Source organism: Netta rufina (genome assembly GCF_964035555.1).
Source record: "Netta rufina genome assembly, chromosome: 39".
NCBI lineage: Eukaryota > Metazoa > Chordata > Aves > Anseriformes > Anatidae > Netta > Netta rufina.
In genome coordinates, this window is record NC_140163.1 from 67,555 (window position 1) to 78,874 (window position 11,320).

Consider the following 11,320-nt stretch of genomic DNA (forward strand, 5'->3'; position numbering starts at 1 on the left):
CACACGCTTCCCCACGCGTGTCCTGGCCCCACACCCGTCTCAGGGCGCCGCCCCCGGCCCTGCTCCCCCTCCAGCCCTGCAGCACTGCGGACAAAAACCCGCAGCAGTGGCCGCACCCAAAACCCCCAGAAACCGCCCCAAATCCCTTCCCCACCCCCCCCCCACCACCTCAGCGCCCCCCAAATCCCCTTTTTTCACCCCGTTTCCCCTCTTTTCCCCCCCTTCCTTGAGGGAGGAGCCGGGCAGGGAGGAGCCTCGGGAGGAGGCCGGCAGCGGGGCGAGGCCCGGCCTCGCCTCTCAGCTCCAGGAAGACTTTGGGGCGCTTTTGGGTGGTTTTTTGCTTTTCCTTTCAGTTTGTTTTATTATTTTTTTTTGTTTGGTTTGGTTTTGGGCGGTTTTCCCCAAAAGCGGCGACTTTGGCAACGCTTCCCCCTCCCCTCTCCCCCTTCCCCCAAATCGAGGTACGTCCCCGGGGAGGGGAACGGGCGCGATCGCTCCCTGCTCGCCAACTCGCTTACACAACTCCGCTCGCCGCCAAATTGGGGCGGAAAAGGGCAAAAACGGGCAAAACTGGGGGAGAAACCCCCTGAGCCGGGGCCGCTTGGGGGCTGTTTCCCCTCGCAGAGGGGAAGGGGTTGGGTGCTGCCCCGCTCCGAGCCCCGTTTGGACCGGGAAAGTTTTTTTGCCGGGGGATTTGAGCTCGTTTTGGGGAGAAACGAGAGGGATTTGGGATTTGGAGGTTTTTCCTCAGGATTTAGGGTTTTTTTTTTGGGGGGGGGGTTGGGGTTATTTTCCCCCAACGGGAGGTGAAACGGCCGCTGCCGCTCGAGCCCTTGCCCTGCGGCACCTGCCGGGACGCCGGGCACCCACTTCCTCCTCTAAGTTGGGCTGAAAAAAAGTGGTTTTGGGTCACTTCACCCCCCAAAAAACAATGGGGAGGGGGAGGGGGCTTCGTTAACGAGGAGTTCGTTAACAGGGAGCTCATTAACGGGGTGTGGGGGGGAGGTGTAAGGGGCTGGGGTGCGATAGGCCCCACATTCCTCTGGGGGGGGTGGAGGGGGGCTGAGGCTTCCCCCTCTCATTTTGGGGTCAATTTAGGGGGTTTTGGGGGTCTAATCGCTGCTTTTGGGGCACGCTGGGTTGCGGGGTCACAAACGTGCCTCTCACCTTCCTGCAGCGCTAATTAAGCTCTCCGGTCCTTAATTAAGCCTCCCCAGTCCTTAATTCAGCCTCCCAGTTCTTAATGAAGCCCCCCCCAGTCCTTAATGAAGCCCCCCCCAGCCCTTAATTAATGTCCCGGTCCTTCCCTAAGCCCCCCAGTCATTAATGAAGACCCCCCTAGTCCTTAATTAGACCCCCCCAGTCCTTCAGGAAGCCCCCATAACCCTTAATTAAGACCCAAATCCTTCATTAACCTGCCCAGTCCTTAATGAAGACCCTTCAGACCTTAATTAACCCCTCAGTCCTTAATGAACTCCCCTCAGTCCTTAACGAAGCCCCCGACTCCTTAACCCCCTCCCTCCCCCAGTCCTTCATGACCCCCCCCAGACCTTAATTAACCCCCCCAAACCTTAATTAACCCCCCCCAAACCTTAATTAACTCCCCCCAGACCTTAATTAACCCCCCCCCAAACCTTAATTAACCACCCCAGGCCTTGATTAAGCTTCCGGAAGCCTAATTACGCCCTTCATAGCTCTAACGGGCGTAGGGAGCGGCCCTGACACACGCCCAGACTCGCCAGACCCGTTCTTTTGGGGCCGTTTCCCCTCCTTTTGGGGCCGTTTTTTTTCCCCCCCTTTCTGCTTTTTTTTTTTTCGGTTACTTTATACACGGCGTTCCCAAGGTGAAACTGCTCAACTCGCAGCCGTTTTCCCCCAAAATCTCACTTTTTCCCCCAAAATGAGCTCATGACGGACATTGAGGTGCTGACACAACCCACCCAGCCGTGCTTTTTGGGGGAGAAAACACAGAAATAGGGAAAAACATTTAAAAAAAGAACCTAATAACCCCCTTTGCTCTCCAGCCTCTCCCAGCTGTGACCCCAAAGCAGGCTAAAACACCCCAAAAAAGCCCCAAACGCTCTCCAGCCCTGCCAACTGGGGGCCAGCAGCCCTCGTTAGCCCTCTTGAGGCTAATTACTGGGGTGTTAACGAGCGTGGGGAGACGCGGCTTTAATTGGGGGCTCCTCGTTTGCTCTTTAATTGGGGAAATCAAACTGTTGGTGTTTGAATTCAGGGCTCATCCTCAGCTCCCCAAATTGGGGAAAGGAAAACGTCAGTGTTTTAATTAGGGCCTCCTCCTTTTCTCCCTAAATTGGGGAAAACCAAATGTTGGTGTTTTAACTCGGGGCTCATCCTCCGCTCCCCAAATTGGGGAACAAATCGGGGAAAACCAAATGTTGGTGTTTTAATTCGGGGCTCTTCCTTTTCTCCCCAAATCAGGGAAATCAAAACGTCGGTCATTTAATTTGGGGCTCATCCTCTGCTCCCTACATTAGGGAACAAATCGGGGAAAACAAGATGTGTGTGTTTTATTTCGGGGCTCGTCCTCGGCTCCCCAAGTTGGGGAAAGGAAAACGTCAGTGTTTTAATTAGGGCCTCCTCCTTTTCTCCCCAAATTGGGGAAAACAAAATGTTGGTGTTTTAATTTGGGGCTCATCCTCTGCTCCCCAAATTGGGGAACAAATTGGGGAAAACAAAACGTTGGTGTTTTTATTCAGGGCTCGTCCTCGGCTCCCCAAATTGGGGAGAGGAAAATGTTGGTGTGTTAATACAGGGCTCTTCATTTTCTCCCCAAATCGGGGAAAACCAAATGTTGATGTTTTAATTTGGGGCTCTTCCTTTTCTCCCCAAATCAGGGAAATCAAAACGTCGGTCTTTTAATTTGGGGCTCATCCTTGGCTCCCTACATTAGGGAACAAATCGGGGAAAACAAGATGTGTGTGTTTTATTTCGGGGCTCATTCTCGGCTCCCCAAATTGGGGAAAGGAAAATGTCAGTGTTTTAATTAGGGCCTCCTCCTTTTCTCCCCAAATTGGGGAAAACAAAATGTTGGTGTTTTAATTTGGGGCTCATCCTCTGCTCCCCGAATTGGGGAACAAATTGGGGAAAACCAAAGGTTGGTGTTTTAATTTGGGGCTCACCCTCCGCTCCCCCAAATCGGGGAGAACCAAATGTTGGCGTTCTCATTCCGGCCTCCCCCTCCTCTCCCCGCTTTCGGGTTCCGAACCGCGCGAAAACCCAACCCCCCGGGGCGCGCCCCCTCCCTCCTAACCTCCCGCCTCTCCCGACCCCCTGGGCCTCCTCTCTCAGCGCCCGTTGTGCCGGCAGGATGGCGGAGGTGCCGGTGGTGCCCGTGTACTGCACGGGGGTCTCGGCGCAGGTGCAGCGGGAGCGGGCCAAGGCGCTGGGGCTGGGCCGCCACGAGCAGGCCGTGCGCTACCAGGGCCAGGATTTCGCCGCGCTGCGCGACGCCTGCCTGCGCTCCGGGACCCTCTTCCGCGACGACGCCTTCCCCCCGGCCCCGTCCTCGCTGGGCTTCAAGGAGCTGGGCCCCAGCTCCTCCAAGACCCGTGGCGTGCAGTGGATGAGGCCCACGGTGAGCAAACCCGCTTTTTTTTTTTATTTTTTGGTAAAAAAACCCACAATTTTCCTGATCATCACTGCCATTTTGGGGGTGTTTCCCTCCTAGGAGCTGTGCTCGCGCCCGCAGTTCATTGTGGATGGGGCCACGCGCACTGATATCTGCCAGGGAGCGCTGGGTAAGTGCCTTTAACTCCTTTTTTTTTACCCTTTTCCTCGCTTTTTGGCCTCAAATCAGGGAATTTGCCACGATGGTGCTGCCGCCGGAGCGAGCTCGGTCGCATTAAACAGGTTCAACCGCAACGGGGACGGCCGCAACCTCCCCTGAGCGCCCCTAACGCATCTCTGGCGCCGAGGGAAAGCTCTGGGATGGCCAGAAAAAGGCGTTTTTTCCCCCAAAACCCCCCGCAGGTGACTGCTGGCTGCTGGCGGCCATCGCCTCGCTGACGCTGAACGAAACCATCCTGCACCGCGTGGTGCCGCACGGGCAGAGCTTCCAGCACCAATACGCCGGCATCTTCCACTTCCAGGTGGGGCTCCCTCAACAATGCCGACACCAAACGGCTGCTTTCTGCCCCTAAACAACCCCTCCTGGCACCGCGGGGACCCCAAACGGGTGATTTTCCCCTAAAAAAAGGGCCGGTTTGGGACCGGCGATCCCCGGCAGGGCTCCGTTTTCCCCGTTTGATCGGGATTTAAAAGCGACGGGAGGGTTTTTTTTGGGGATTAACGTTCGCTCAGGAAAAAGGGGGACCCCCAGCGCCCCCCCTGGGATTGTGGGGGCCATCTTCGGCCTCACCTTCCTCCTCCTCCTCCTCCTCCTCCTCCTCCTAGATCTGGCAGTTCGGCGAGTGGCTGGACGTGGTGGTGGACGACTACCTGCCCACCAAGGACGGCAAGCTGCTCTTCGTCCACTCCGCCGAGGGCACCGAGTTCTGGAGCGCCTTGCTGGAGAAAGCCTACGCCAAGTACGCCTTCCCCTCCCCCTTCGCCTCATTTTTTTGGGGCGAAAAAGCCTGGAAACGGCTCAGCTGCTACCCACTTGGTAGGGTGAACGGCTGCTACGAGGCGCTGTCGGGCGGCAGCACCTCGGAGGGCTTCGAGGACTTCACCGGCGGCGTGACCGAGTGGTACGACCTGCGCAAGCCGCCCCGAGACCTCTACCAAATCATCCTCAAGGCGCTGGAGCGGGGCTCCCTGCTCGGCTGCTCCATCGACGTCAGTCTCCTGCCGCGTTTCGGGGTGAAAAAAGGCATTTTTGGGGGATGGGGAGGGGAGTGACGCCGGAACGGGGTCGGTTTCTTGTTCCCTCGCAGATCACGAGCGCCTTCGACATGGAGGCGGTGACGTTCAAGAAGCTGGTGAAGGGGCATGCCTACTCGGTGACAGGAGCCAGGCAGGTCAGAGCCGGTGCCGTTTTGGGTTAAAATCAGGGCTTTTTGGCTCAAAATTGGTGCTTTTGGGGTTGGATTACAGTCCTCGGGGCCAAAATAGGGGCTTTTGGAGTTGCAATAGCTGCTTTGGGGTCAAAGTTGGCACTTTTAGGGTTGAAGTTGGCATTTTGTGTTGAAATTGGGGCTTTGGGGATCAAAATTGGGGCTTTTTGGGTCAATGTTGGTGCTCTTTGGGTCGAAAATGAGGCCTGTGGGGTTGAATTAGGGTCTCTTGGGGCCAAAGTTGGGGCTTCTGGGGTCAAAGTTGGCAATTTTAAGGTTAAACTCACCACTCTCTGGGTCAAAAGTGGGGCTTTTAGGGTCAAAGTTAGGGCCTATGGGGTTGAAATTGGGGCTTTTGGGCTTGAAAATGATGTTTTAGGGGTCAGGAGTGGGGCTTTTTGAGTCAAAGTTGGGGCTTTGGGGGTTGAAGTTAACATTTTGGGTTGAAAATGACACTTATGTCGTCAAATTTGGGGCTTTTGGGGTCAAAGTTGGCACTTCTGGGGCCGAAGGTGGGGCTTTTGGGGCCAAAATTGGCGTGTTTTGGACAAAGGTGGGGCTTTTGGGGCCAAAATTGGCGTGTTTTGGGGCTGAAAGTGGCTCTTTTTGCGCCTGAAGTGTCTCTTTTGGGCCAAAGCGGGCCCGTTTTGGGTCAAAATCATCACTTTTTGGGCCTGATGCCTCCATTTGCAGATCAACTACCGCGGCCAAGCCCTGGAGCTGATCCGCATGCGCAACCCTTGGGGCGAGGTGGAGTGGACGGGGCCCTGGAGCGACAAGTAAGCCCCCCCCTGCCCCGAGCACCTTCGTTAGCGCTAATTAACGAAGCAGCCTGGCCTTTTGGTGGCTGCAGGGGGGGGAATTTCACCTTTCCCCCCACCTCCTTGCAGCTCGTCCGAGTGGAACGCGGTGGAGCCAGCGCTGAGGCAGCAGCTGATGGTGAAAATGGAAGACGGCGAATTCTGGTCAGCTCCGAAACGGGGCGAAAAGCAGCCGTTTTGGAGGGGGTGGGGGGTTTTGAGCCGGCAGGACGGGGCCTGAACCTTCCTCCTCCTCCTCCAGGATGGCTTTCCGGGATTTCCTCCGGGAATTCACCCGCCTGGAGATCTGCAACCTCACCCCGGACGCCCTCCAGTCCCGCAAATTCCGCAAGTGGAACACGCGGCTCTACGACGGCACCTGGCGCCGCGGCAGCACGGCTGGCGGCTGCCGCAACTACCCCGGTGCGCCCCGGCACGCGAGCCACGCCCTAAAAACCACCTCCTTTTCACCCTTTTCACCTTTTTTCCCCCTTTTTTTTTTTTTTCCCGCAGCCACCTTCTGGATCAACCCGCAGTTTAAGATCCTGCTGGAGGAGGTGGACGATGACGGGGACGAGGCGGGCGGGCGGGAGCCGGGCTGCAGCTTCCTGCTGGCGCTGATGCAGAAGCACCGGCGCCGCGAGCGCCGCTACGGCAAGGACATGGAGACCATCGGCTTCGCCGTCTACGAGGTACTGGTGGCCCCCCCGGTGGCCTCCCAGTGTCACCAGTGGCCCCCGGTGTCACCGGTGGCCTCACCTCTTGCGCCCCGTCCCCGCAGGTCCCTCCGGAGGTGGGTGCGAGACGTGGCCGGCACCTGGAACAGCGGCCGAGGGCGAAATGGGAAAGCACGTGGGGGGGGTTTGGGGGATTTGGGGGATTTGGGGGACACGTTTGGGGTGGTTTTGGGGGTCTCTGGGGTGGTTTTGGGGGTCTCTGGGGTGTTGTGGGGGCATCTGGGGTGGTTTTAGGTGCGTTTGTGGGGTTTTGGGGGTGTTGTGGGGCTGTTTGAGGAGCGTTTTGGGTGGTTTGGGGGATGTTTTGGGGGCGTTTGGGGTGTGTTTGGGTTTTTTTGGGGGCGTTTGGGGTGTGTTTGGGGTTTTTTGGGGGCATTTGGGGTGTGTTTGGGGTTTTTTGGGGGCGTTTGGGGTGTGTTTGGAGTTTTTGGAGGGTGTTCGGGATGTTAAGTTTTTTTTTCAGGATGTTTGGTATGTTTTGAAGGGCATTTGGGATGCTTTGGGGATATTTAGGGTGTATTTAGAGTGTTTTGGGGGCAGCTTAGGGTGTTTATGGGCACTTTGGGGAGCATTTGGGGTGTTCCTGGGGCCGTTTGCCGTGTTTTGAGAGCATTTGGGGTGCCTTAGGGGCGCTTGCGGCGGGTTTGGGGGCACTTGGGTCAGTTTTGGGGTCAGTTTGGGTGTTTATGGAGGCATTTGGGGTATTTTGGGGGACATACCTGAGTGTTCGGGGCATTTCTGGGGTCATTTGTTGATGTTTTGGGGGCACTTTGTGCATTTGGGCGTTTGGGGAGTTTCTTGGGGGCGTTTTGGGGCATTTCTGGGGGCGTTTCGGGCGTTTCTTGGCTGTGTTTTGGGTGCGTTTTGGGCATTTCTTGGGGGCATTTCTTGGGGGGGGGTTTGGGGCATTTTTGGGGGGGATTTGGGGCATTTTTGGGGGGGGGTTTGGTTGCATTTTGGGCGTTTCTTGGGGGCGTTTTGGGGCATTTCTTGGGGGCGTTTTGGGGCATTTCTTGGGGGCATTTTTGGGGCATTTTTTGGGGGGGTTTGGGTGCATTTTGGGTGTTTCTTGGGGGCTTTTTGGGCACGTTCGGGGCATTTCTTGGGGTCGTTTGGGGGCATTTTGGGGGGGTTTTGGGGCATTTTTTGGGGGGTTGGGGCATTTTTGGGGGGGGTTTGGGTGCATTTTGGGCGTTTCTTGGGGGCGTTTTGGGTGCGTTTGGGGCATTTCTTGGGGGCGTTTTGGGGCATTTTTTGGGGGGGTTTGGGTGCATTTTGGGTGTTTCTTGGGGGCTTTTTGGGCACGTTTGGGGCATTTCTTGGGGTCGTTTGGGGGCATTTTGGGGGGGTTTTGGGGCATTTTTTGGGGGGGGTTGGGGCATTTTTGGGGGGGGGTGGGTGCATTTTGGGCGTTTCTTGGGGGCGTTTTGGGCACGCTTGGGGCATTTCTTGGGGGCGTTTTGGGGTATTTTTTGGGGGCGTTTTGGGTGCATTTTGGGCGTTCCTTGGGGGCGTTTTGGGTGCGTTTGGGGCATTTCTTGGGGGTATTTTGGGCATTGATTGGGGCATTTCGGGGAGTGTTGCTTGGGGCATTTCTTGGGGACATTTTGGGTGTGTTTGGGCGTTTCTGGGTGGCGTTTGGGGCGCGTTTCCATCATTTTTGCTGCATTCGGGGCCTTTTGGGGTGCATTTGGGACATTCGGCGGGCCGTTTCGGGCCGTTTTGGGGCCGATTCGAGGCCTTTCCTGACTCCTTCCCCCTTTTTTTTCCCCCCCGCGGCAGCTGGCGGGGCAGTCGGGGGTGCACCTGAAGCGGGATTTCTTCCTGGCCAACGCGTCGCGGGCGCGCTCGGAGCAGTTCATCAACCTGCGCGAGGTCAGCACCCGCTTCCGCCTGCCGCCCGGCGAGTACATCGTCGTGCCCTCCACCTTCGAGCCCAACAAGGAGGGCGACTTCGTCCTCCGCGTCTTCTCCGAGAAGAGAGCCGACACCGAGTAAGCGGCCTCGTTAGCGGCGCGCCTCGTTAGCGCTAACGACCCCGCTCCCCGTCGGCCCCATCCTCCTTTTTTTTTTTTTGTTTTTTGCCCCTCCCCGCAGGGAAATGGATGACAAGATCCAGGCGACGCTGCCGGATGAGGTGAGAATCCCCCCAGGCAATGCTATCCCTTCCTCCCCTCGCCCCTCGGACCCAAAACCGCCCTTTTTTCCCCCAGAAAGTGCTCTCGGAAGGTGAGATCGACGCCAACTTCAAGCAGCTCTTCAAGCAGCTCGCGGGGCCGGTAAGGGGAACGCAGGGAAGGCGGCGTGGGGGGCACCGGGGCGAACCCCACTGCCCCCATTTCCCCCCCCTAGGACATGGAAATCAGCGTCACCGAGCTTCAGACCATCCTCAACCGCATCATCAGCAAACGTAAGCCCCAAACGGGGGGGGATTTTGACCCAAAATGTGCGGTTTGGCACCCAAAAAAAAACCCTATAACGGGGGTTTGGAATGGGGCCGAGCCAACCGTTTGGAATTTGGCCCCGCAGACAAGGATCTCCGCACCAAAGGCTTCAGCATCGAGTCGTGCCGCAGCATGGTCAACCTCATGGACGTATCCTCCCCGACGCCTCCTCCTGGCGGTCCCAAAAAAGGCCTTTTTCCCCCCAAAACCCCGCCTGCTTTTCCTTAACCCCTTTCCGCCCCGTAGAAAGACGGCAACGGCAAGCTGGGGCTGGTGGAGTTCAACGTCCTGTGGAACCGAATCCGCAACTACCTGGTGGGTTGGGGGGCTCAGGGCGCGGCGGGGGGGGCCTGACCCGTCGTCCCTAAAGTTTTGGGGCGTTTTGGGGGGTTTTTGGGGTCGGCGGGTAGGCCGTGTTCCGCAAGTTCGACCTGGACAAGTCGGGGAGCATGAGCGCCTACGAGATGCGGATGGCGCTGGAGGCGGCAGGTAACGCGGCCCTAATTAATTCGGGGCTCGTTAAACCCTCGCAAGGTTTTGGGGTAATGGGCGTTTTCCTTTTTTTCCCCTAAAAGGGTATAAATTGAACAAGAAGCTGCACGAGCTCATCATCACCCGCTACGCCGAGCCCGACCTGGCCATCGACTTCGACAACTTCGTCTGCTGCCTCGTGCGCCTGGAGACCATGTTCCGTGAGCGCCCTTTTCCTGCTAAAAACCCCGATTTTGGCCAACTTTCCCCTCAAAAGAATAGGATTTAGCGGGATACGGTGGAAACCCCTCTTAAAGTGTAGCAGGAAACTGTAGGATTTCCCGTTTTTCCCCCTTAAATACGGCTTTTTTATTTTTTTTACTGCTAAATGCTGCACGTTTTCCGCCTTTCCCCTTAATTTCTGTGGGATTTTTTTTCTGGGTTTTCCCCGAATTTCACAATTTTACCCGAATTGCACAATTTTTCCTTGAAGTGGGATTTAGCAGAAAAGGGAGGGGAGGGGCATTCAGTTTCACCCCAAATGCTCCCAGTTTGCCCAACTTTCCCCTTAAACCCACCCCATTATCCCCCAGCCCCATTCCCACCCAATTTCCCCTTTTACCCCCTATTCCAACCCAATTTCCCCTATTACCATTCCATTACCCCCCAGTTTCCCCTATTCCCCCCCAATTTTCCCTGTTATCCCACCATTACCCCCCAATTTCCCCTATTCCCCCCCAATTTCCCCTATTACCCCCGTTACCCCCCAATTCCCCAAATTTCCCCTCTTAACCACCCAATTTACCCCCAGTTTCCACTATTTCACCCCATTATCCCCAATTTCCCCTATTACTCCCCAATTTCTCCTATTCCCTCTCAATTTACCCCCGTTTCTCCCCAATTTCCCATATTACCCCCCGTTGCCCTCCAATTTACCCCAATTCCCCTCATTTTCCCCAAATTTCCCCCCAGTTTTCCCCATTAACCCCAAATTCCCCTCGATTTCCCCAATTCCCCCTATTACCCACCCATTAACCCCCCAATTTCACCCCATTAACCCCAATTTCCCCCATTAACCCCGTTTCCCCCCCCTAATTTCCCCCATTAACCCAAATTCCCCCCGATTTCCCCCAATTCCCCCCCCAGGCTTCTTCCAGGCACTGGACGGGGACCGCGACGGCGTCGTCACCATGGGGCTGCTGCAGGTAGGCGCCCCCGCCCCAAACCCGGGGGGTTTCACCCCAAAAAGCGGGGCGGGCCCCCCCTCTGACTCCCCCCCTTTCCCCCCAGTGGCTGCAGCTCACCATGTTCGCCTGAGCCGAGGACGTTTTGGGGGAATTTCTGCGCTTTTTGTCACTCCGCCTGACTTTTGTTGTTGTTTTTTTTTTTTTTTGGAGGGGGGGGGGACACAAGTTTTGGGGTGTCCCCCCCCCCCCCTCGGTGCCACAATCAGGGATGTGCCCCCCGCCGGGTGCCAGCGTGGTTCTCGTTTTGTACTGTGCGACCCCCCCCGGAAACAGAAATCCTATTAAAATTCTTTTTCCTGCTCGTTTTCCCCCATTTCTTATCCCCCCCCCGCACCTTGACCCCCGATCCCACAAAGCGGCCCTATTAGGGCCGGGAAATTCCCGCCAGTTCTGCCCCTTTAAGAGCCTGGCCCCGCCCCTCCATTCCCATTGGCTACTCTCACTCTAAATCTGCGTAACCACGCCCACTTTTAACCCCTTTAACGCCCCGCCCCCTCGTTATCCCGTTGGGTCGTATACACAGCCACGCCCCCACCTGCCACGCCCTATCGCCCCGCCCCTCGCTCTCCCATTGGCCATTCACCCGAGATCTGCATAACCCCG

General features: G+C 56.8%; 1 protein-coding gene across 1 annotated transcript; it reads left to right on the forward strand.

Moving 5' to 3' along the window:
* Nucleotides 1-325: 325 nt before the first annotated feature.
* CAPN1 (calpain 1) lies at nucleotides 326-11,017 on the forward strand. Its single transcript, XM_084304287.1, has 21 exons — nucleotides 326-461; nucleotides 3,331-3,598; nucleotides 3,692-3,761; nucleotides 3,994-4,112; nucleotides 4,417-4,550; nucleotides 4,632-4,800; nucleotides 4,899-4,982; nucleotides 5,712-5,797; nucleotides 5,909-5,983; nucleotides 6,081-6,241; nucleotides 6,332-6,528; nucleotides 8,338-8,549; nucleotides 8,653-8,692; nucleotides 8,769-8,834; nucleotides 8,908-8,965; nucleotides 9,085-9,149; nucleotides 9,246-9,314; nucleotides 9,410-9,488; nucleotides 9,575-9,691; nucleotides 10,617-10,675; nucleotides 10,761-11,017. The coding sequence occupies exons 2-21, from the start codon at nucleotides 3,332-3,334 to the stop codon at nucleotides 10,785-10,787; spliced, it is 2,154 nt and encodes a 717-aa protein (XP_084160413.1). The 5' UTR covers nucleotides 326-461; nucleotide 3,331; the 3' UTR covers nucleotides 10,788-11,017.
* The last annotated feature ends 303 nt before the right edge of the window (nucleotides 11,018-11,320 follow it).

Excerpts from the sequence above, each read along its gene's own strand:
- CAPN1 (XM_084304287.1), top strand. The coding sequence starts at position 3,332 with ATGGCGGAGGTGCCGGTGGTGCCCGTGTACTGCACGGGGGTCTCGGCG. Across the intron at positions 4,801-4,898 it reads TGCTCGGCTGCTCCATCGAC|ATCACGAGCGCCTTCGACAT; the intron begins GTCAGTCTCCTG and ends GTTCCCTCGCAG. Across the intron at positions 10,676-10,760 it reads TCACCATGGGGCTGCTGCAG|TGGCTGCAGCTCACCATGTT; the intron begins GTAGGCGCCCCC and ends CTTTCCCCCCAG.